We start from the raw sequence: 22,429 nt of genomic DNA on the forward strand, positions 1-22,429 counted from the left end.
GAACCTTGCACTCATAAAGAGAATGACCAGGGGGCGCGGTGCCCACATCAAGGAGATCAATTCCGGCACATACCAAGTTCTTACTCTCTTCATTGACAGTGTTAGCGGTATCATTCCAGAAGCATCGACCCCGTTATATGACGATGAAAAGCCTCCTGTCAGCGATCACGCAGTGTCCTCAGTTTCTTCGATAACCCTCAACAGCCATTTCCACAACCTTGCATCTGCGACAAATAACCCGCTTTCCCTCTGGAGGTTCTGACTGACCGGATGGTCATCCTGGACAGTTGGTAGCGGAGGATTAGGGGGTGCATGATTCATATTATCCTGGCTGTGAGGACGCGCAGATACGCCAGGAGAGAAGTCTTCGAATAGACTATGATCTAACATTCTATGTTTCCCATATGTCGGTAGCACCTCATTAGAGCAGGGATCTGGACACCAAGCACCAATATAAGCACCGGAAGAGGAGCTTGACAGATACTGGGTAGTGTATAGACAGTGGGCTCCGCGGGGGCATCTGCAGGAAAAAGGGCAGACTGCATTATGCCGCCGCCTCCAAGGGGATTATGACCTCCAGTCCCTGGCGGCAAAGAGTCCGCAGCAGGGGGAACTGGGATCAGCGCCGGTGCGTGTGAAGCATAGCAGAGCTGTGGTTGCCCAATGGGGGAAGTAAGATATTGTGACTTCCACTGCGAACTCAAAGTCAGCTTCCGGGCAATGGTACTCCTCATGACATTGCCCCCAAAATATTCTTGCTCCATCTTTCGGATTTTGTGTGGTGGTAAATCTTCCTGTTGTGCTTCAGAGTATAATTGTCTGTATCGAGGAGAAGACCGTTGCTGAATGAACCAAGTTGCTAGGTGCTTTTCAGGTCCGTAGGCTCCATTCCAGAGAGCAGCAAAAAGACCATAGTCATTGATTGAATCAAAGCTGAGAAACCGAGACAGACACCATGATGTCGTATTCTGTTGTAGAAGCTGCAAGGCTCTGAGGCTGGAATAATCATCGGCTTTGCGCCCGACAGTTGACAGAAGAGCGCTCTTGAACCCCGTCCCGGAAAGAAGCAATGAGATCTTCACTCAACTAGTCCCCGAACTGTGGAAGTCCAGGTGGGGCTAATATTATTGCGTCTGGAACGGACGAGGAGAAGGCCCAATCGATTATGCACGTTATGTTATGGTCCTCGTCAACGTAGATGTTGTTAACATTCAAGTCAGGGTGCCATAGTGGGAAGCCTCCCAAGCAAGGACCTCGTAAATTGAGTGTCTCTATCTTATCCCGGAGAGCGTCGCCAGCAATAACGTAGTCGACCCTGTTCTCAGAAGAGTCACATTTCGCTCCAACCGTCACGAAAGCACTTCATAGATTGTACGATTTTCTTGAGCATCAGATTCGTAGTCACGAGAAGGGATTGGTGCGGTGAAACAATGGTGTGATCGCGGCAGAACTTCAGCATGCTGTAAAAAAGCAGTAATAAGGCTGTCATAAATTGTGTTTCAGAGGAGAAAGGCCCGAAAGGTACTTCCTCTAAGGTATACCTTGCTGCGATACATGGCCACGTGAAAGGCATTCTTTCACTTCGAAAGCGCCCCCTTCCGCAAAAAGCGAGCCAATCCCGTCAAGACGTACATGCAGAAGCTTTTGAGTGATGGCGCCTAATTGACGAAGGACCTTGACTCTCTTATGCTCAGCTAGCTCTGGGTGATTCGACCCTGCTGATATCCATGTCTCTGATAGCGGCTGACCGGGGGCTTTGCTCATCAGAATGTATGGGATTCCAATATCATTGTAGTAAGTAGAGCTTGTAGAGTCAGCTGAGGTCATATGCAAACTTAGAAATCTCATACCTGTAAGCATAAACCTCCGGAACTGGTATATCGCTCTTCAATCTGAGATAACGTAGAGTAGCTGCCTAGCTGGCTAGAAGCTTCAAACTCAGTTCCGACAGAATTTGGTGATGGGGAGACCTTAGCACCCATTGTACCCATCTTCAAACGAGACAAATATGGCCCAGTTGAAACTTCCAATAGCTGGGCGCTCATTCATATCGCAAGTGCACGCAATCCTGTAGATGCTGCGCCAAGAATGAGCTGTGCGATCTGGATATTTGAATGAAGACGGATGTTAGGAAGAAAGAGGATGTCGGTGATGTCCAAATGTACCTACCTAATAAGCAAGTTGTTTGGCCAATAACTAAGCACTGTTTACCTGCTTCGTCCAATCTACGAGTTGTCGACTGACTTCCGCAGTCATTTTAGCAACCGACATCGACCGATCGACCATGGCTCATATGCAGATGTCAGTAGTCAACGATACTACGTGCCTCATGATGGAACAAATGAATGAGCTGGTGTGGTCCGGTCGAACGGTCAAAGAACGATCATGGAAGTAGGTGGCCATAGCGAGAACGAACCAGTATTTTCATCTTAGCATAGTTCCCTAATGCCTCCTAGGTATATAAAAGATCTCACACAGACCTGCTCTCAATAAGATTGTTCTTGATGAGTTTGATCTCAACATCAACAAATGCCAGAAACCTCAAGTATCCTTCGCCTCCACCATGTGTCAAGTCAAGGTACACAAGGAACGCTCTCATGACCTCTCTTGGTGCCAGGAAGTGCTTTTCAAGGTTCTCAGGTGGACGGCCATCAAAGATCGAAAGACCATGGAGTCTCACACACTTCTCAGGGATCAGTCCCTCAATTTCAGCCTCAGAACGGTGGTACTCCTCGATGATATCTTCATCCGACACACCCAGCAACTTGAGGACAACCGCAATGAAGACTCCCGCCTCGTCCTTTCCCAAGTCATCGTAAACAAGAAGTGGGAGGTCGAATCCATCCCGGATGTGTGCAAATATGGCTCTGTACGCAGGGGCAGACACGGTACAGTAGTGCTCATAGATCACCATGAAACTTTCGACTACGTCGTAAGAAAGACGGCTGAAATGTTTAAGGAGTATTTTTCGGCTCTCTTCCCAACTTATGGCGGGAACATGCTGTATGGTAATGCCTTCGATGGCAATGGTTGCCTTGTTGGAGTCTTTGTCTGAACAGAGGTCGAAGATGTCTCTGATACCGAAGTGATCTCGCAAAGCCTGAACTCCAGCGTGGGAGACGTTCCTCAGATTGGCTGAGCGGAAGAGATATCCTCTTCGCACGAATTTGTTGCCGGCCAATTGGTAGCCTCCAACGTCTCGGAAGTTGTATAAGCCTAATATCTGAGGAGAGGAAGATTCCCGTTCCGGTTCCTGGCTCGAACCGCACAGCATTCCCTTGATTGTACAAAAATGGAGGTTCTCTTTCATGTTGTTGCATTTGCTTGTGAGTGTAATTGTCGTGCTGGAGACGGAGTGCTGCGATCTGGTCAGTCCAGCAGTCTGCGCCGACCTTTATACACCCCTAGCTTTTGCAGGTCCTCTCGAACTATTTTGTACCACTTCACTGATTCCTTTTGTGGCAGCCGGTGCAAAGGAATGGAACTCAACATTCGACCTGCTTATACTGGCAGCAGTCTTGATTGAGGTACCCTGCACGCCTGAGATGCAAGTTCCAGGACAATGGATCCCTTGACGTCAGATAAAGTCCTACTGAAAATGGCTGCGTACCATGATGATATTGAAGCTGCCGTTACATGGTGTTCGTCATCTCTGTCCTGATGTCCTCGGAGATATTATCGCCCCCCTTGCTGGCCATGACGTATAGAAGAATGTGGAAGTACATACCAGAGGATGCCTGACAGATATCGCTTCGTCACTCTTCGCCGACTGCGAATATCTTCATCAGTAGCCTGGGTGTTGTCGCTTTCGAAATGTCCTGACTGCATCTTCCACAATGCAAAACAGTTACGTGGCCCGTCCCGCAAACTGGGGATTTGGGACAACCTCCTTGACATTAGATCGTTGCTTCAATGTATGAGCTGAAGAATCATGAACCATATTCCGTCCCATAGATATCGTGAGCATTCGTCTCGCCATAGTCAGGAACCGAGTAATTTCATCACAATGACTGCAGTATCCAAGAAAGTACTAGATACAACACGATATAGTAGACTGACATATGCAAAGGCATGATATTATGTTGATAGTGCTTGCAAGATCAGGTCATCTGGCTGAGTTCAAACTAGAAAAGGTGACAACTAGCTCACAAGTTGTGAATGTACTCTTACAACGCACTAGATCAAAGTTAGGCTCAACTCACAATCCCATTACGTCGCTTCATTTAGCTCCTCTCTATGAGGCAGAACTTACCAGCCTCCTCGAAATGACTCGCAAAATAACGCTTGCAAAAAGGCGAAGGATCTCAGAATCTACCAGCCTTCTCGAAATGACTCGCAAAAGAGTGCTTATCAAAAGGCCAAGAGTCTCAGAGCCCAGCGAAAAAAATACTGATGATGGAAAGTTGGTTGATTTGACGCGTTGCGATGCAGCGGAAAATGAAGCCGCTGTTAAGGCGAAGGGGCTTGTTGACAGGTACTGAAAAGATACACTATTCTCCTTGCAAGTTGCAAAGGTCGACTGATAGAACCAGCCAATTCCTCAACCCTGCATACAGCGATCTGTCTATCATCTGCGGCGACAAGGTCTTCCCAGCTCATCGAATCATCGTCTGTCCTCAGTCAATCTACTTCGAGAATGCCTGTAAGGCAAAGTTCGAGGTACTATTATCCTTGTATACAAGCCCAGGATTATTTGAATTAAACTGACAACATTCTTACGTATAGGGAGACAAAGGAGAAATCGAAATAAACGACCGGGACGCGACCTTGGTGGAAAAGATGCTGCAATTCGTCTACACAGGCGATTATACTTGCGATACTCCTCCAGAAACAGGAGAACTGGTGACAGCAACGCACTTATCTCCCACCGTCGACGCGAAAGAAAAGACCGCCCAAATGATTGCTCCTGATTCACACTTTCACGCTCAGATGTACGCCCAAGGCGACTATTTTCAGATCGAGGGTTTAAAAGCTAAGGTGAAGGAACGCTTTGAGAAGACCTTCCTCAACACCGCAAACGAACATTCCTTTGCCGCGACTGTCATCGAAGTGTATACCTTGACAGCAGAGGACGATCGGGGCCTGAGAGACATTGTCGTCCAGCTGACGAGAAACAATCTCCACAGCTCAGGACTGGGCAAGAACCGATCCTAAGTGCTCACATTTTGCAACTTATTCCTCAATTTATGTTGGACATTTGCGTTTCCACTATGGACGAATGTGCTAGGTACCAGAAGCACAGTCCAGCCTGGGCCAAGCAACAATGTCTTTGTTTTGGAACAGTCGAGGAGAATTGATTAATTGGTCATGATGTGGTCAGCAGGGCTAGGGAACGGTGAAGATTTGGACGTGATAAAACTTGACGTATAGCCCTTTCCAGTTAGAGTGATTCTTTTGAAGATAGTAACACAGTAGTCAAAATGTATCAAGAGGCGTCGGTAAAGGATCCACATCAAATTGCAGTTGAAAGACACATAGCTACTAGTTAGTTAACTAAGAGTTTGTCATCAAAACTAAGGTTAGTGATAAGCAAACTTAAATTGAAATAGACATCTAACCTTATTATACGTCCATACAATGTATAAACAGAACACGCCCAGACGCCCAGTCGAATACTTATCCTAGCATGCATGTTTCATTGATAATGCTTAAGAAATGCGACCTTTTCCCTTTTTGGGCTCTTATTACCTAACCGCAATCTGACGGAGACTTATAGTAATGCTGACACACGGTGGAGAACTATAACTACATGAAGAACGCAGAGATATACTGACGATAATATAGAGGAGCGATTGGGAGCTATATAAAAGCATAGAATCTCCTTGCCACATTCAAAGGAACATTCAACAATCAAAGCACTCTCTAACCCATCATCTCACTACCTGCAAGAGTCTCACATAACTATCAGACTATCCTCCATCTTACAACATGCATCTCTCACCCTGGGCCATTGCCACTTTCGTTACCGCCGCTACGGCGGCTACTCTCAAGGTCAACTACTATTCCGACGGCGGCTGCTCCAACTACATGACCTCGCTCAATCCAGGAACCGGCTTTTCCTGCTACGACTACGTCTGGACCGGCTCCAACAGCGTGAACATCGCCGACTGCACGTTTCCGAATGGAAAGTGCGCCTGCACCTTTTACACGCAGCCGCACTGTAAAGGCGCGCAACAGACGGTGGTCTACGGTGGGGACAATTGTGCGTCGAACTGGGGCCGCGGATTCTATTCTATGAAGTGCAGCGTCGAGCATGACCAATGAGGAGAGCGGGCTTATCACCGACCTGCAGGTCTCGGGACCGGTCTTGCAAGCCATTGATGGTCGGATGGAAGCGGGTGTGTCATGGCACAGGAACAGGAAAATGAGCGTGGGTAGTTGGCAGAGCAATGGAGGCGAAGGGTTGGACGTGATATTACCTTTTAGTCCTGTTTCCTGCTGTACTGAGCATATGACAACATGCTTCCGAGAGATATTGGTTAATGGATGTTGTCGGTACAAGTCATGTACTCAGTCAAATGGCCTTTAGTCTGTATAGGATTGTACCATCTACTCTAGTCATATGTGAGCTTACTACCTCTGTCTCAACTGTGCATTTGTCCTCTTGCTCGTCGTAGCGTCTGTTTAGCCGCAGTCCAGAACTGTAGTACTCTCTCCTCATTCTGCCGCCTTATGTAAATGAAAGAACTATAATGAACAACGAATAGTATTCAGACACTTGCTCAGATCCATAGTTACATAACTTAGCGGGGCATGGCAAGAGAACTGCTCGGTGTTTGCTAGTACCAGCGTAGAGACCAACCTATGCGACGTCCTCATCTCTTTATCAAGTCATCTGGTTCACCGCCGGGGCTATTCCCATCAGAACTGTCTTCGTAAACACGAGAGAACCACTTACCTTACACTTCCGTTACTAACCCTATCAATTTCCACAGACCCAGTGCTTGATAACATCATGCACATACGCAGCAACGTGGTCACAGCCAATCTTCTGATCAGCTATCCTCGTACAACCACCAACACGCGAACCGTCATCACTCCTATACAAGCCAAAGTCATCGGTGCCGCAATTCGCAAGGTGGTCTATACTATGTAAGCCCGACATAACTAACAGAGCAAGATTAGACTTACAAGGCACGCTATCGATGACAAAGTTGTGCCCGCATGGGTTCTGGTAGACGGGGGCAAGGAGGTGGCCATTACGACACGGGTCTTTGCCTTCTTTCCAGGCGACGGCGTAGTTCTCGTCCCAGTTGATTTGCTCGCCGGTGCTGATTTTGATGGCGGCTGTGCTGCTGACAGCGACGACAAGAGAGGTGAGGATAAGCTGGGAGATCTTCATGGTGGATGTCCGAGAAGGAAGAAGCTTGTGGAGTTTTGAGCTGTTTTGATCGGTGAAGAGCGAGAGATGCAAGAAGCAGAGGGCCAGGAAGATTTATACCTTTCCAGCGACATGAAATAATTTGGATGTAGATTACTGAACAGCTGGTAGAATAAATAGAGATTACTCAACAGCTTGTTAAAGATTACTCAACAGCTTGGTAGAATAAACCAGTAGTTTCTTTCGAAGCAGATGAAGCGAGAGAAACAGGACAGGGACAGCACATGTCCAGACTGTCATTCGTTGCATATACATCGGTGTTATGTAGGCGTTGACTACAGCCTTGATCATCAAAGTGACGATTGTCCTGCAATGAGCGCTTAAATCTGATCCGCTCATAGAGATCTCCATGACAGTGACAATCGAGTCAATGCCACCTCCAGAAACGATTCATGTATGAGCTTGGAATGACAAGCATCAGAGACGGCCACGCCAGCTATTCTAGATAAACAACAATGAACGTTTGACAGAATCTATGAGATCCATAATCGATTAGATTGGTCTTGTGGTGGACCTATGGAGGAATACTTGGCATTGTGGCGGTCAAGTAATCCTCGGAGAAATCGGGGGGCATCTCAGGCTCTCGGCTACATATTAGGGCTGGAATGCGTATTTTTAATCATTTAGCGTTTACCCGTCGTGTCAAGGATGGAACTTAGCCCAAGGAGGATGGTATAGCGCTTCCTCTTGCCTCAACTAGATTGACGGCTTCTCGCTCTATCCAATTTGGAGAAAGATGCCACTGTCTCCTATCCTATCTTTGGGAATAGCTCTGCAGAGATCCTATAGCAGGCTGTTGTTATTACTGCGGGGAGCCTTTACCTGAATACGTTTGACGCTTCAACTCGGGCAAGCTGAGCTTCGATTAACCTTAGATGTTACGTTTCCTCATTCTGACAATAATGGATTCTGGCAATAATGGCAATGATATAGAAGTAGAAGCAAAAAAATGCAAGAGATGTGTTGAGAACATGAGACACAACGAGAGATGATATGAGATGGATGTGAATACTTGTCCCTATATTAGTCCAGGACGCGGATTAAGGTTAGGTGGACCATTCTGGCCAGACTCCATTCGCCGGGGCCACGTGCTCTGATTGAAAAAGGATGGAGAGTTCCTTGCCACATTTTTGGGTCTTTTTGACGCAAAACAGGGTGGAGGACTAGTTTGACTTTCTTTATTATTAGTTTTATTACTGCCGGGGTCCAGATCCCGTGAAGGACTATCCACCATATTCTTTGCGTATTATTCGCAGAGCAAGGAAACATCAAGGCTATCAACGGCATTGCTGGCCAATAATAGGTGCTCTCTTATAGTTCCCGCCATAACAGGGAATACGAAGCACACTGTATCCACTTCCCCATCTAGTTCATGAAGGAGACCAGGAAGGATCATCAAGGATCATCTCACTCACAATTGGAGTCGGCGGTCGTCTTTAGAATGTTACGCCGACGGCCACTTATCACTATCTCTATCTCAGAAAGATCACAAAATGAAGATAGATCTCTTGCATTACTGTCTGAATCTCTTCTTTAAACCGATACATCAAACCGCCATCTTTCGACAGATCCACTGCGGTGAGAATCCTTTCCCAAGTGGGTGTTTTTTCTCCGAAGTCATAACCCAATTCGGCAAAGGTTGAGATGATCACAACGGCAGAGAAACTATGCCAGCCATTGCCCCTGAATCAGCAAGATCTTCACTCAGAGGGACATCTTTGTCGACTACTCCGTATTAGATCGTGCCAAAGATGTCAGTTTTTTGTCATGGGCGACAATGGCATCGCGATTTCCTCCTTCTGCATCTACCTACCTCCCACCCACCTGCCCCTCCCCCAGGCCCTTGATCTTCACTTCTACACTATCTACCTCCATGTCCTGCACCGCAGTTCTTGATGATGGCAGACGCATCAGGCGCTGACCGCGGCTGGATTCTCCACGCGGTCTCGTGGCCGCTGTTCGGAATCTGCGTTCTGATCACCGCTACCAGATTCTGGGTACGTGCGCGCATCCTTCGGAGCTGCGGCTGGGACGATGCATTCATCCTGCTTGCATTAATCTGTGCCGCTGTCAATACTGTACTGGTAACTCTGAGTATCATGCATGGCACTGGGCGTCACATGCGTGATCTATCACACGAGCAACAGATCGCTTCAGTAAAGTACCAGCTGCTTTCCCAGGGGTTTCACGTCATGTCAACAAATTGGGGGAAGGTGTCGGTGGCCTTATTTCTGGTTCGCATTATTTCGGGGGTGAAGCAACATAAGCGAGCCATGTATGCGGGGATGATCTTGCTGTCTATCATTAATATCGGTGGTGTCTACACCATCTACGGGCAGTGCACACCCACTGCAAAAGCTTGGGATAATGACATCAAAGGCACCTGCTGGCCAGCGGGAGCACAGAGAGATTACGCTTTTTTTCAGGGCTGTACGTATGGCTGGACAGACTTTTCTCTTTACGATGTTGCTAACCGGGGACGCTGTAGCTGCTTCTGCATTCAGCGACTTGGTTCTGGCGGTATATCCTCTCCTTACCATCAAGGATTTGCAGATGGCCACCAAGGTTAAATTTGGGCTCGGCTTCGTGCTCTCGCTGGGTATCGTGTTAGTCATAATTCCCAGTCTCGTTTTGCTGTATGCTTTTCTCTAACGTCATACCTGATAGCGCAATGGTGGCTGCTATTATCAAGACCGTCCACTTGGCGGCACTGTCGGCTAGAGCTGATTATACGTGGGATACGCTCACTCTGACAATCTGGGTTGCAGTCGAACAATATCTCATTATTATAGCCGCTTGCATTCCTGCACTCACGCCTCTTTTCAATATTATTGTGCGTCGAGTAACCAGCAGGCGGTCCAAATCCAAATCAACTCCCAACGAGCTGGGAGCAAGCGACCGCAAGTTGAGTCGCCCTCAACCCTACCTGCCTTTTGCAAGCGTAGGGCGAGAGTACGTCGAATATCCCATGACCTGCGTCGGGTCAGCGAAGGATTCCAAGCGCCGTAGCAGTGACAGCGAGGCGCTCATTACCATCGAGCCTAATTCACCGACTGGGATCCTCAAAACAACCGAGTTTCACATCCAGGGGTTGGTACGATACGGTGGAATGTGACGATCATTTCATGTATTTCAGACTATGCCAAACTATTTCTCATTAATGCCAGAATATTCAGAATTACGTCCGCATGCACCACGCACCTATCTATCCAGTTACCAGTGCAGGGAGTGATGACTCGACTGTCTCAAGGTCCCAGAATATATTGTGTTAGAGACGCCGTCACTCTAAGGCTACTGGGAGCCCAGTCTCCACCCATTCAGCACCTAGCTGACTTATACCAATGGATTGTACCTCCAGCTCAGCTATACTAACCTGCACTCGTTGTGCACTTCAGGTGATCATTCATAAGGCAGCATGTCTTCAAGGGCGAATAAATCTTCTATCCGACATCTACGGCCGTTGTACTGCATATCTTCGCATAACCACAGATACAGTTCGAATATCTCCGAACCGGCCATAACTTGTATATGTCTCAGGACTCCATCGTGATGCACAGGGGGCAAACACCAGCACCTCAGGGAAGTCTTGTCCGGCGCTACAGCTTTTGCTCAAGAGCTCTCAAAGAAACTTCGGGTTGGTTGCTCTTTTTTCGCTGCCTCCTTGAGCACTTTCGCAACCTCCACTTTGTCCAACATCTCAGCGCACTGCAAAGCAGTCCGCCCATTTGCATCTCGAATGCTGCAGTCTATTCCATCAGTGACCAAAAACTGGACCACCTCTTACATTTCCAAGCTCCGCCGCCTTATGTGCTAGGATTTGGGCGGGCAATCGTGCCCAACACAGATAGAAGCATTCAATCTGATTAACCTGCTATCGATGTCAGTATAGTCTCTAAGCCATGATGTGATGGGACTAGGCTCAAATTTGAGGCAATATAACTATGCGAGTCTTGCAGAACAGGGACCAAGCCCAAACCAAGGTCTTCTTGTACGGGAAAGACATTATGAAGAAAGTGGTGATGAACATCAGATTGAAGATATAGCTATCCACGGAACAAACCCGGAAGACCCGAAGGTATAGACCGTGGTTCACTCGAAGCTTGTTTAACAATTTTTGGGTCTACTTTTCTGGTGTTTATGAGGGACGATCCACGGTTAGCATGGAGTTCCGGTGTTTGGGAATTTCTGTCAAGCCCAAGGTAGACCAGTGGGGGGTATTTGGACAGGAGGAAGATAAATTTTCTCTATCGATTTATTTTATGTTGCCTAGTATTTTGGTAGAAATGTTTTATGAGCGGCAATGCTCACAAGGTTAATACTGGTATTGTTGCATAGTTCTGGGATGCATAAATATAATCCAACAATTGATCTGACGCCATTAGAGGATAACGCATAATAGATGGCATGAGATAAAAGAAGATCCAATTGGTTCGTCTGTATAGTATTGAAAACGTTTGTACAGTGGCGAAGAAAGATAATAAGCGGTCAACCAAAATTGTATAGCCCAAGTCAGGAGAAATGAAGAGTCAAAAGACGCCGAGTTGTCCTATGTATCCCATGGTATAGTAGCATAAAATTTTTACCAGAATCTGTACAATCATTAGTTTAATCCACTGCATCAAATATACTAAACATACCTCATGACATAGGGGCAGATAGACTCTCCACCATAAGAGGTCCAGATAGCCTGTTCTCTGACAGGAGTGCCAGTCTTAGCAGCATTGATCATCCATCCGTCCCGGATGAAGATGCCAACGTGGGCAACCTTGTTCTTGCAGTCACCACCAGTAGCCCAGAAAAGCAGATCACCCTCCTTAGCCTGTGCGCGAGGAATCCGCTTGCCCATGTTCGAGTTGTACTGCGTCTGCGCCGTGCGGGGAATGGTCTTCTTCAGCGCCTGGCAGACGGCGTACTGAGTCAACCCGGAGCAGTCGAAGCCGCCGCCAGAGGGACCCTTGCAGCCACCGCCACCCCAGACGTAGGGGAGGCCCTTCTCCTTCTCGGCCGCGTCGACGATGGCCTTGCCGGATCCGCTGCCGGAGCCGCCGCCGCCGCTGCCACCGTCGCTACCGCCGTCGCAGTGCTTGGTGACGTAGTTGGAGGAACCGGTCTTTACGTAGTAATCAGCGACGTAGCAGCCGTCGGAGGTCTTGTCCCAGAGCTTGTCGCCCTTGACGTCGGTGCCGGGGGCTTGGCAGACAATGGAGACATCGTGGCCCTTGGGGTAGGACTTGACGACGGGGTGGTTGGTGCCGGGCCCGGAGCGGCAGTTGACGCCGTCGCCGGTAATGGGGTAGGCGCTGACGGAAGGAATAATGGCTGCAAGGGATGCAGCGACGATGGTGAGGTACTTCATTTTGGTGAGACAAGGGATGCGAATTTGAGATGTGTTTTTGATTGAGGGTGTGATGATGTTGTTGATGAGGACTCAGACGGGGCAGATCGTACCTTTTATAGACATTCAGCTATTGCCGCTGCTGCTTTCTTCAATCGCTGAGATGCTCAGGGTCTGTTGATCGAAGGAGCACATCTCGTATTCCTACAGAGTCCAAACATGAACTCTCGTGTTCTCCAGATTCAGGGTCCAGGAATGGGGCCGAATGTCGTATCCGAGGCCAAGTTTAGAAGCGTTACGGAGTTACATCGACTAAGATCCTGCAAGTGCCCGGCTCGTAATGCTAGATCGTGTTCCTGGCATCGCAGGAGAAGGAAACCACTAGGAGTTAAGCAGCAGGGCATGCTCTAAAAATAGATCTAAAAATAGCATCCAAGAGGACACAAGCTCTGAAGCTTAACTCGTCAAGGTCATCCTTCTCGTTCCTCTCGTGTTGCAGATGAGTCTGCAGATCACCACAGCGAATCATCGCCGAATACGAGATCAGACCATCACAATACCCCAGGGGTAAGTTCCATTAATGTGATTTAATCTGGCCTAATAAACCAGCTTGATCCGTATTGGTTTGAACCCTGTTGTGTGGAGGTCATCATGTTGCATTGATTCCTTTTTGAGAGTCATTCAGCGAGACTATTTGTGAGCGATACAAGGCGATGCCCTAGTTAAACTAAGTCAAGCAACACACGAAGCATTTCTGGCTTCTTGACTGGAATCTGAAGGAATCTGAAGTTCTTGGTTTCTGTCGAACAGGTTCTCGACTCTTTCCTGGGTGCAATGCAACCTCGAAATAGAAAGCCTTGCTCGTATTTTGATTAAGTGGCTCACTGAGCCTGCGAGTCTCCAATTGAATCAGCTGTTCCTAAATCGGTAGTATTGGTAGAGTAAATCTCCGAGAGACGATGTGACACTCGAGAGCCATTGCAAGCTGAATCTTTCCTTTCGATCCTGGGGACTCTCTGGGTAGTTAGACTGCGTTGAATGCCTCGCCAAACCGAGGCTCAATGGTATTCAGGTTACCCTCTTGTCTCTTAAAGAACCGCAGCAATCGGGCTCCCAAAATCTAAAGCTGGGAAAGACGGAGTCTGGTCGCCGTGAAAGTGGTGTTCGTGCTCCAATTGCATGGTGTATCGATTGCTGCTCTCCGATGGACTCATTCATGAGTGTCGTTCACAGCGACGGACGAAGCTCGTCATTCGGCCAGGCCATCCGGACTATGTCTCGCCTTAGAAGTACTAGACGCGCTGAAGGACCGGGTGTTTTGGAGGGACGCGCTGGACGACTGTCGATATGAGCTGGAGAAGGAGGTGAGACGCCATGACGTGGTGGGATTGACGCGGGAGAGTACTCTGTTGCTTTATACTGGGAAGTGGCACCCTAGAAGACGTTCACGATCTATTGGAATCCTACAAGCTGGTCTTGAAGGAGGGGTAGGGCCTGCAGAAAGACATTACCATCTACCCAGTTTGTTTAACCATTGTTGGATCAGGCAGTAAACACCAAGCTTGTACTTGCTTCAGGGAGGATGACAACCCAGTGACGGCGAATGAAGTCATCCCCACCCAAGCATATATATAACCACTTAGCCAACGCATCTAAGAGGTACTTCCAGTCAGCTAAACAACTACGAACAATCACCAACAGCAGCATAATCAAAATGCCTCCAATTCGGATTCCGATCTCTCGGTCGCTGAGATCTTACACTCGTAAGTGACAAAGTGACCTCTCATCATCAACCAGCACTGACAGAAACCAGACGCTCGATTCCTCGCCACAAAACCATCCGGATCATCTGGAAACCCATCTCCAGCAACCCCAGGCTTATTCTATCAACAAGGCCCGCGGAAGGGAGGCGGGGCACTCGGACGAAGCAGATACACGGTCGGTGCAATCGCCAGTCTCGATGCACAGGGCAAACCCCTCGGAGGCGCACGAGGGCGAGGAGCAGACAAGTGCAGATGCAATGATCAAGAATGATCCCAATGAGCCGACAGAGAAGAAGAGGAAGAATGTGGAAAAAGCGGGGAGCAGGAAGATGGGGCCGGAGGATGAGCAGAAGTCACGGAGGCCTAGGGTTTAGGATGAATATATCTACCTCGTTCATTATGTACATTACTACATTAAGACCATTGAATGCAGACGATTGATGATCTATCTTGGTAGTATATGTGCAAGGGAATGTAATATAATATTGCATAGGATGAAGCTAATAATCGATGGAGGAAGATGGATGACATCACCGTTGCGTAGTGTATATCTTATCTTTTTCTTGTCTCTTTTTTTATCTGACAGCGACAGATCAAGATATTCTAGAGGCGAATCATGATTATTTTATTTTAACTCTGACCAAGTCGTAGATCTTATTCCTCGGTGATGCCATTTCTACTTTACTACTTGTACATCTACTGCTGTAGATAAACACGACTGCAGAACTGCAACTCTACTCTCCTAAGAGCACAGCAAAATGGGATTTCTATCAAGTGCTGCATCAGACGATAAGCTTACCCTCAAGGATGCTGGAGGGAATAGTGTAAGCCAAAGCCTAAGTCTACTGTCTACATCTATCAAAAACTAAGGGAAATAGGCCCAGGGATCTCGACCCTCGCAGCAAGACCAGTACACCATCCTCCTCCCCGCGCAGGTTCCCTTCAAGACAGAAAAGACTCTCCTCTTCCTCGGAGTCTACGACGGACAGTAAGTCTCTACGTATCTACGCGACCATGAAATTGTCGGCTAAATACTGATAATCTGACACTGCAGCGTAACATCCGACGTCTCCCTCCACGCCAAGCAACACCTCCATCGTCTCATCCTCGAATCCCCCGACATCCAAACAGGCAACTACGAGAAAGCCATCGAAGACGCCGTCCAGAAAGAGGACAGCCTCCTCCTCGACCAATTCAAAGCAGGGAACGAGGTGTTTGGCAAATCCGGCTCGACCTTCTCCGTCTGCCTGGTGGATCTCACGGATGGGGTTCTGATTGTGGGAAACCTAGGCGACTCGCACGCTCTGCTCGCAGAGCATCATCCCAATGGCTGGGAGGTGGTGAGTACCCTTTATCTTCTTGTCAGACGGTGCTAATGCCATGGTAGAAACGCATCACGAAAGCACACAAACCGGGCTCCGATGCTGAAAAGGAGCGTATCAAGGAGGCAGGGGGGGTGGTGAATCGGGAGCTCGGGTCCCCGCGAATAGGTATTCTTCATTCTCAGTGTATCATTGCCAGTCAATTGCTAATTAGCAGGCGCCCTGAACATGTCCCGCGCGCTCGGGGACCTCCAGTACAAAGCGCCGCTAATCAACGCGGATGAGCCCTTCTCGCTCGAGCAGGAGATTGCCGGTTTCAACCCGGACAAGGAACAGGGGGATCTACTGTCTAACCGACCGGCGATCTCGCGGATTGAACTCCAGGAGGACAGAAAGTACATCGTTATTCTTACGACGGATGGGGTGACGGATGAAATGGAGGATCGGAGGATCCTTGATCGGGTGGTAGCGCATTGGAATTATGGGACGCGGGCCGAGGGCGTAGCGGGCAAGATCACGACGGAGGCGACGGGGGGTCCGATGAGTGATAATGCGACTTGTGTATGTGCTTTTATTTATGGGAGGCAGCATGATTCAACTTAGCATGGCATCGCATAGCATAGCATCCGATGTTCAGCAGCCCCTAGACTATGAACATGGGATATGGATATACCCCGGCTAATTACTGCACTTCTTGTCTTGTTACCATCTATAAATCACTTGATACGCCTAAATATGCGAGGATCATATGTTTGATATCAGCTCCACTTTCGAGACCAAAATGACATCACACCAGAACCGGAACGAACGTCATTCTTTATCTGATAAACAAGATATTTTATAACCTATTGGATATGAGTCTTGAGAGGTGTGATAATACAGAAGCCCTGATTGCATGATCAATTTGCATGTGATTCTCCTGGTATAATACTTAGCTGCCATCAATCGCCCTCACTTCAACATCATCGATACATACTCAATTAACCTCCTCACTCTGAACCACTGAACCCCACGAAAAACCACCCTGAACCACAAAATGCCCAGCGTCCCAGACCTCATCCCCGAATCCGACCTCAACGACTCCCAAATCCAAACAACTGCCCCAAACTGCCCCGTCACATCGGAACGTCCCCAGCAGCATCCACCGCAGCCTCCATCCCTAACCCAGCCGTCGCGCGCGCCAACGCCGCCATCTCAATCGACAAACCCAATGGCGACGCAGACTACATTGCCAAATACGGCGACTTCGTACGCCCCCCCCCCCCCCCCGCGCCCCTTTCTCCTTCTCTAATGGAATCGAACTGACGAAATAGACCCCACTACAACAACACGTCCTCTTCTGGGACCGCGATCACGACGGCCAGATCTACCCGCTGGACACCTACAACGGCTTCCGGGAGCTAGGCTTCAACATCCTCTTCTCACTGCTGGCGGTGCTGATCATCAATTTGAATTTCTCGTATCCGACGCGGTTAGCGCATTCGGTTATCCCGGATTTGTGGTTTAGGGTTTATGTTGACAGCATATACAAAGCTAAGGTGAGTTTTTTTTCCTCGTCTAGAACAAGGATGGGGCTGACGAGAGTGATGCAGCATGGATCTGATAGCGGGACGTATGATCCTGAAGGACGGTTCATCCCGCAGCATTTCGAGGATATGTTTGCCAAGTATGATCGGGATCAAGACGGGGCGTTGACCCTGGGAGAGCTGTTTGAGATGATGCATGGGAATCGGTGTGCGGTGGATCCGTTTGGGGTAGGTCTTCCTTCTAGTATTTGATTTGGTTGAGGGTAGCTAAGCTTATGGCTGTAGTGGGGTGCTGCGTTCTTTGAATGGGGGACCACATGGCTATTGATTCAGCGTGATGGACGGGTTTACAAGGAGGATTTGAGGGGGTTTATGATGTATGTCATCTGCAAGGAGCGATGGTGATGACGCTGATGCTGACATGCAACAGGGATCGATATTCTGGAAGATCCGTGAAGAGAGGAAGAAGGGGGGTTGGAAGCAGGGTATGGTGTTGGAGGGGATGGTTTTGTGGGTGCAGTCAAGATGTACTGACATCCATAAATATACATATGTCATATGTATAAATGCATCGTGTATACACGCTTTGCCTCTTTCGTCCGGGCAGATTAGTCTGTTGGTTTGAGATGGCCTTGGATTGCCCATGTTCCCGTGGATCACAACCCCGTACCAACACAGTCTTCAATGTCTTGACATCGACTGCAGCCACCCGTCTGTATTGCATGTTGATCTGGACGTCGTGCTGGGAGCTGCTAGGCAGACTTGACCACGCAGGCCGTTGCTTGGGACTATACCACCCACGGGTTACTGACACACCTCGATCTCGTCGCAATCAACCGTCCCACCAGTGTGCGGAGCATGAGCCCGTTGCCGCTGTCACCGGTCCCCGTGTACGTATGCTGTTTATCCCTCGTTCTTCCCGACCAACGCCATGTAGCTCCGGGAGTTGAATCCGGTGGCACCGGCAGTGATATTTAGATCTACTGAATACTCAGTTCGTCGCCAGGCGTAGAGCATTGGGTGGTTGAAATAGTGTTGGCGTGAGGTTGTTCCTGGGAATTGATATACATGGACATGGTATTGGAGGTATCACCATGACGTAAGTTCTTGGCAATCAGATAAGGTAGACATCTCCGATTATAGAACTGCATAGTAGTAAGGGTAATAGATGTGATTTCACTATGACATTCTGCAGACTCAATTGCAGTTCATGATTCAGGTTACTTTCGGGTCAGCCTTGTTTTCGGTTGCGTTCCGAATAGAGAAACTAGGCTCCGCGTCAGCGTCCATGGCTTTCTCAAAGCTGGTCGTACCGAATGCTAATGAAGCTGTTCCCTGTTAATGCAGGGAAGTACACGGAGTTTCTCGGTATATCGTTGGAATCAAATTGTGCCTCTGATGTAGTGATTTCCTTCGGCTTGGACTATGTTTGGGATGAATTGCCCATTTTGCAATTAAAAATAAGCTCATCTATTAAGGATGACGTGCATTCGGCATTGCATATCCCGGCACCTCTAAGCCGGAAGTCAACGGCCCAGTTCTGCAGACGCTGTAGCCCAAACAAGCGTCATGACGCAGTACGACAGCAAGTTTAATAGCTGTGACCCCACTTGGTCGGTTCTTTCCAAGCTTGAATCAGTATTGATTGATAAGTCCACAGGGCTAGATTCATAGTCGTACGTAACATGACAATGCTGCTACCAGCTCGAGACCGCGGCTATAAAAGCAGTCAATTGCCCGGTGAACCGTTATCTATGAACCGTAAACCAACAGACCCCAAGACATCAAGATGAAGTCCCTCATCTGGGTACTTGCCGGCTCTGCCGTAGCCGTCCCACTTGCGTCCGACCCAGGAACAAAGGTTATTAGCATCCCCGCCATCGAGACTCAACCGCCCCGTGGGAACGAGCCCGGTGCGGCCCCTCCGCTGGTCAACAGTGCCACGACTGGCGTCACCACCCACGGTGCCTACTCTGGCACCCCTACCACCACCGGGGCTGAGCAGTATCCCTCCACACTGGCGGCCACCATTCCCATCCAGCCCAACCCAACCGCCACGTACTACAATCCCAATGGCAAGCTGACCGAGCCCATGCCCATGCCATACATGCCCGCCGGCGGTGTGGGAACGAACGGTACCGTCCCCGTGTACATGGTGCAGAGCGACTACGACTATCAGTCCGTCGCCTTGGGCGTGCACCAGGAATACATCGAGTTGGACCTTTTCCACTATGGTCTCGAAGTCTTCAGCGAGCAGGACTTTCTCGATGCCGGTCTCACTGTCGAGGACCGCCGCCTGATCGAATACATGGCCATACAAGAGGCCGGTCACGCCACCCTGCTAAGCAATATGCTGGGCGAGTCCGCCCCACGCCAATGCACGTACAACTATCCATTCAAGACGGTTCGCGAATTCATCGACTTCAACGTCAAGCTCACCCGCTGGGGCGAGTCCGGCACCTGGGGCTGGCTGAGCCATCTCAACTCCAAGGAGGTCGCGACCATGGTCGTCGAAGCGGAAGCCATCGAGGCCCGGCAGCAGGCTATCTTCCGCCAGCTTCTTGGTCTCCAACCCATGCCCATATGGTTCGCTGCTGGTATCCCGCAATCCTGGCACTGGACCCTGCTGGCGCAGTACATTTCGTCCTGCCCAGCGAACAACACTCGGCTGGTCTGGCAGAACTTCCCCAACTTGCACGTGGTCAACCAGGCCAACCCCAACCGCATCAATGCCAATGCTACCGAGGCATGGGAAGTTGTCGGCAACCGTACTGGTGATCCGAGCAACTCGACAATCCCAGCGGCCCAGTCCTGCGTCCACAACAATGTCACGGGATATAACTGCGGACCCGCCGTTAGTCGCGACAAGTACGATCCGCTCACATTCCCCGGACGCAAAGTCGAGCTTGCCTGGGATGAGCCAGGTCGTGCGGTGGGGCCGAACAACAGCTACGTCACATCCACGACGGCGGGCCAGCCCTCGTTCGTTGCTTGGTTGTCGCAGCTGAACTTGACCTATACCGAGTTGACGGTAACAGGACAGAATCGGGGATATACCTATCAGCCGGCGAGTGAAGTATTTGAGACGGATCCAGCCCTGAACGGCACGGCTTTTATTGCGCTCACGGACACGAATATGTTTGTCACACCGTACAACCTGACCATGTTGAATCCACATATCCGTGCTCTGGGATTGTACCAGGCGGGTTGATGTTATTCTGTAATATAGTGGACTTTGTCATCTGTTTGCAGTCGCAGAACTTTAATGTCAGTCGTATGAAATTTAACTTGATCAAATGAGTAGCCAGTCCCCTAATTGTCCTATACCTAGTACCCAATTCGAGGGCCTGTTCTCGTTGCACTTTTGAGTCTGCCAGTATGACTGCAGAATCTTCCCAGCGTTGACGGTGTTCAAGCACAGGGTGACCGTCCAGAACCTCTCCAAAGCTCGGGTGACAAAGTCGCGTTCGATCGAGGAGCGACACTCAAGACCAGCAACGAAAATGGGCCACAGGATGCACTTGAACAATGTGGTGTCCTCTTTGAGTGCTTCGATGGTGGCAAAGAGGTTTTGCACTACCTCTTCTTGAGAATTGTCTTGATCAAGAAGCATATCTAGGACTCTCTGCCCGTAGATGACAGCACCCAGTTTATAGCACTCGGCAAGAGTCGCAAGATCGTGGGTAGCATGCCTCGTGGATTGAGGGAGATTTGCAGCCCAAGAATGGGTATCAAAGCTGCGGACGGATTCCATCATGAATGAAATGTTGCGGATACAGGTGTCAGACACTTGTCCGGCACTGGCAAGATCTCGTTGGAGAGAGAAAAGCTGAACCGCGTTGAGAAGCTGCTCCGGACAGCCGAGGAATGACTGTTCGACTGTATCTGGACCCATTTCTACTTCATCCGCAGCAGGAAATTGCGATAGTAGATTCGGCCGTACAAAGGTCCCACCCAGCGTCTCGATTCTAGTTGGTGTTAGCATCAGAAAGGTTCAGAGCAGAGTGTACATACAGGTAAATCTGTTTAGTGATAAAGCTCCGTATTTCCTGCACTGTCCGGCCGGGATCGTTGACTTGTGACAACGACTTGCTCAAAGACAAGAGAGTCTTTGCGCCTTCCAGGTGGGCATTCCACCGATCGTTCCCTGACTCTACCAGATCGAGGAAGATGAGAAGGAAAATGCTCGCAATAGTTGAATCTGTTCTGCAAGACTCTGGATCACCGACAATTTGCGACAGGGCTTGTATCGCCTGATGTTTAAAGACAAGTGCATCTTGTTGAGCATTATCCATCCAAGGGATCGGTGCTTCGGTGCCATTAAAGGTCCGACCTTCATTTGCTCTGTGCCTTGCTGCGAGAGCAAGAACCGCACTGAGCAGGTGTGAATCCTTCACGGCAAGTGAGATAAGAGTCCTGAATGGATTGTGGTCACTGTCATAGACAATGAAGAGCTTGCATATACGATCATCATCTTCTCATTGTCAGCTTAGTCTTTTGGCCAGCTGGTTCACTTACAATAGTCGAGATAATACTTCGACACTCGGTCCAAGCTTGAAACGTATACGTCCCCTAAGCCGGCAGGCAAGTCTCGTTGACCTGGGCGGTAAGTGACAACGCAACAGAGATAACGGACAGATATTACCTTCACGTCTTAACTTGATCAAGCCTTGCTCACCCCCTGCAGGACTATCTAAGCGACTGTACGACACACCCTGCATCTTGCCTCGAATGGCGACACCCTTGACCCATCTGATGGGCCGTTTCTGGTGACATTCAAATCCGCCCTTTTCGCATTTTCTGCAGGGAATACTGGATCTGTCGCATTGTATTCGCCGATACCGGCAGGTGTAACATGCTTCAAACTCGACCATGGTGGACGACATGCATCAGCCGCGGATTTAGCAAAAAAGTTTTATTCTTCATCCCATAATCATCTTCTTCTTGACGAGTTCGACTCAGACACATCCATGCCTAATAGATAATGATAGTCTACCATATGGTGGAGAAATTGAGATGGGCAGAGTATGGACGTGGTTTCATGGATTTGCAAGACGGAGGATGCACGTGCCAAGATGACGGGGGTTCTGGACCTATCACGT

General features: G+C 49.1%; 12 protein-coding genes across 12 annotated transcripts; 7 read left to right on the forward strand and 5 right to left on the reverse strand.

Annotated features, from left to right (window-relative positions):
- Nucleotides 1-165: 165 nt before the first annotated feature.
- Nucleotides 166-1,991, reverse strand: P174DRAFT_502210 (uncharacterized protein; the record flags this gene model as incomplete). Its single annotated transcript, XM_024831076.1, has 6 exons — nucleotides 166-391; nucleotides 418-933; nucleotides 1,145-1,340; nucleotides 1,376-1,460; nucleotides 1,633-1,743; nucleotides 1,851-1,991. 6 exons carry the CDS (start codon nucleotides 1,989-1,991, stop codon nucleotides 166-168), a joined length of 1,275 nt encoding a protein of 424 aa, XP_024686266.1.
- A 479-nt stretch (nucleotides 1,992-2,470) lies between these two features.
- On the reverse strand, nucleotides 2,471-3,310 carry P174DRAFT_429095 (tyrosine-protein phosphatase; the record flags this gene model as incomplete). Its single annotated transcript, XM_024825548.1, has 1 exon — nucleotides 2,471-3,310. The coding sequence occupies one exon, from the start codon at nucleotides 3,308-3,310 to the stop codon at nucleotides 2,471-2,473; it is 840 nt and encodes a 279-aa protein (XP_024686267.1).
- Nucleotides 3,311-4,328: 1,018 nt separating this feature from the next.
- On the forward strand, nucleotides 4,329-5,154 carry P174DRAFT_418616 (BTB/POZ domain-containing protein; the record flags this gene model as incomplete). The annotated part of the gene is made up of 3 exons (XM_024824707.1): nucleotides 4,329-4,474; nucleotides 4,533-4,659; nucleotides 4,726-5,154. 3 exons carry the CDS (start codon nucleotides 4,329-4,331, stop codon nucleotides 5,152-5,154), a joined length of 702 nt encoding a protein of 233 aa, XP_024686268.1.
- A 774-nt stretch (nucleotides 5,155-5,928) lies between these two features.
- P174DRAFT_418617 (uncharacterized protein) lies at nucleotides 5,929-6,264 on the forward strand (the record flags this gene model as incomplete). Its single annotated transcript, XM_024824708.1, has 1 exon — nucleotides 5,929-6,264. One exon carries the CDS (start codon nucleotides 5,929-5,931, stop codon nucleotides 6,262-6,264), a length of 336 nt encoding a protein of 111 aa, XP_024686269.1.
- A 484-nt stretch (nucleotides 6,265-6,748) lies between these two features.
- Nucleotides 6,749-7,474, reverse strand: P174DRAFT_115393 (uncharacterized protein). Its single transcript, XM_024821043.1, has 4 exons — nucleotides 7,442-7,474; nucleotides 7,132-7,366; nucleotides 6,899-7,083; nucleotides 6,749-6,852 (listed from the first exon to the last, which is right to left on the reverse strand). Exons 2-3 carry the CDS (start codon nucleotides 7,340-7,342, stop codon nucleotides 6,923-6,925), a joined length of 372 nt encoding a protein of 123 aa, XP_024686270.1. The 5' UTR covers nucleotides 7,343-7,366; nucleotides 7,442-7,474; the 3' UTR covers nucleotides 6,749-6,852; nucleotides 6,899-6,922.
- Nucleotides 7,475-9,279: 1,805 nt separating this feature from the next.
- Nucleotides 9,280-10,496, forward strand: P174DRAFT_385671 (uncharacterized protein; the record flags this gene model as incomplete). Its single annotated transcript, XM_024823271.1, has 3 exons — nucleotides 9,280-9,811; nucleotides 9,870-9,987; nucleotides 10,049-10,496. The coding sequence occupies 3 exons, from the start codon at nucleotides 9,280-9,282 to the stop codon at nucleotides 10,494-10,496; spliced, it is 1,098 nt and encodes a 365-aa protein (XP_024686271.1).
- A 1,254-nt stretch (nucleotides 10,497-11,750) lies between these two features.
- P174DRAFT_402974 (C40 family peptidase) lies at nucleotides 11,751-12,742 on the reverse strand. The gene is made up of 2 exons (XM_024823968.1): nucleotides 12,019-12,742; nucleotides 11,751-11,970 (listed from the first exon to the last, which is right to left on the reverse strand). The coding sequence occupies exons 1-2, from the start codon at nucleotides 12,735-12,737 to the stop codon at nucleotides 11,961-11,963; spliced, it is 729 nt and encodes a 242-aa protein (XP_024686272.1). The 5' UTR covers nucleotides 12,738-12,742; the 3' UTR covers nucleotides 11,751-11,960.
- A 1,662-nt stretch (nucleotides 12,743-14,404) lies between these two features.
- On the forward strand, nucleotides 14,405-14,922 carry P174DRAFT_449266 (uncharacterized protein). Its single transcript, XM_024828826.1, has 3 exons — nucleotides 14,405-14,479; nucleotides 14,530-14,654; nucleotides 14,701-14,922. The coding sequence occupies exons 1-3, from the start codon at nucleotides 14,431-14,433 to the stop codon at nucleotides 14,851-14,853; spliced, it is 327 nt and encodes a 108-aa protein (XP_024686273.1). The 5' UTR covers nucleotides 14,405-14,430; the 3' UTR covers nucleotides 14,854-14,922.
- A 172-nt stretch (nucleotides 14,923-15,094) lies between these two features.
- Nucleotides 15,095-16,498, forward strand: P174DRAFT_439440 (PP2C family serine/threonine-protein phosphatase). The gene is made up of 5 exons (XM_024826799.1): nucleotides 15,095-15,303; nucleotides 15,358-15,467; nucleotides 15,534-15,819; nucleotides 15,867-15,969; nucleotides 16,019-16,498. The coding sequence occupies exons 1-5, from the start codon at nucleotides 15,238-15,240 to the stop codon at nucleotides 16,402-16,404; spliced, it is 951 nt and encodes a 316-aa protein (XP_024686274.1). The 5' UTR covers nucleotides 15,095-15,237; the 3' UTR covers nucleotides 16,405-16,498.
- Nucleotides 16,499-16,837: 339 nt separating this feature from the next.
- On the forward strand, nucleotides 16,838-17,861 carry P174DRAFT_458297 (caleosin family protein; the record flags this gene model as incomplete). Its single annotated transcript, XM_024829639.1, has 7 exons — nucleotides 16,838-16,928; nucleotides 16,952-17,049; nucleotides 17,115-17,339; nucleotides 17,394-17,555; nucleotides 17,613-17,708; nucleotides 17,758-17,812; nucleotides 17,848-17,861. 7 exons carry the CDS (start codon nucleotides 16,838-16,840, stop codon nucleotides 17,859-17,861), a joined length of 741 nt encoding a protein of 246 aa, XP_024686275.1.
- Nucleotides 17,862-18,932: 1,071 nt separating this feature from the next.
- P174DRAFT_449268 (putative stress response protein (Rds1)) lies at nucleotides 18,933-20,538 on the forward strand (the record flags this gene model as incomplete). The annotated part of the gene is made up of 1 exon (XM_024828827.1): nucleotides 18,933-20,538. Exon 1 carries the CDS (start codon nucleotides 19,117-19,119, stop codon nucleotides 20,536-20,538), a length of 1,422 nt encoding a protein of 473 aa, XP_024686276.1. The 5' UTR covers nucleotides 18,933-19,116.
- Nucleotides 20,177-22,304, reverse strand: P174DRAFT_439443 (Zn(II)2Cys6 transcription factor). Its single transcript, XM_024826800.1, has 4 exons — nucleotides 21,973-22,304; nucleotides 21,846-21,926; nucleotides 21,342-21,801; nucleotides 20,177-21,295 (listed from the first exon to the last, which is right to left on the reverse strand). The coding sequence occupies exons 1-4, from the start codon at nucleotides 22,199-22,201 to the stop codon at nucleotides 20,620-20,622; spliced, it is 1,446 nt and encodes a 481-aa protein (XP_024686277.1). The 5' UTR covers nucleotides 22,202-22,304; the 3' UTR covers nucleotides 20,177-20,619.
- Between the last annotated feature and the right edge of the window lie 125 nt (nucleotides 22,305-22,429).

Source organism: Aspergillus novofumigatus (genome assembly GCF_002847465.1).
Source record: "Aspergillus novofumigatus IBT 16806 chromosome Unknown P174scaffold_2, whole genome shotgun sequence".
Taxonomy (NCBI): domain Eukaryota; kingdom Fungi; phylum Ascomycota; class Eurotiomycetes; order Eurotiales; family Aspergillaceae; genus Aspergillus; species Aspergillus novofumigatus.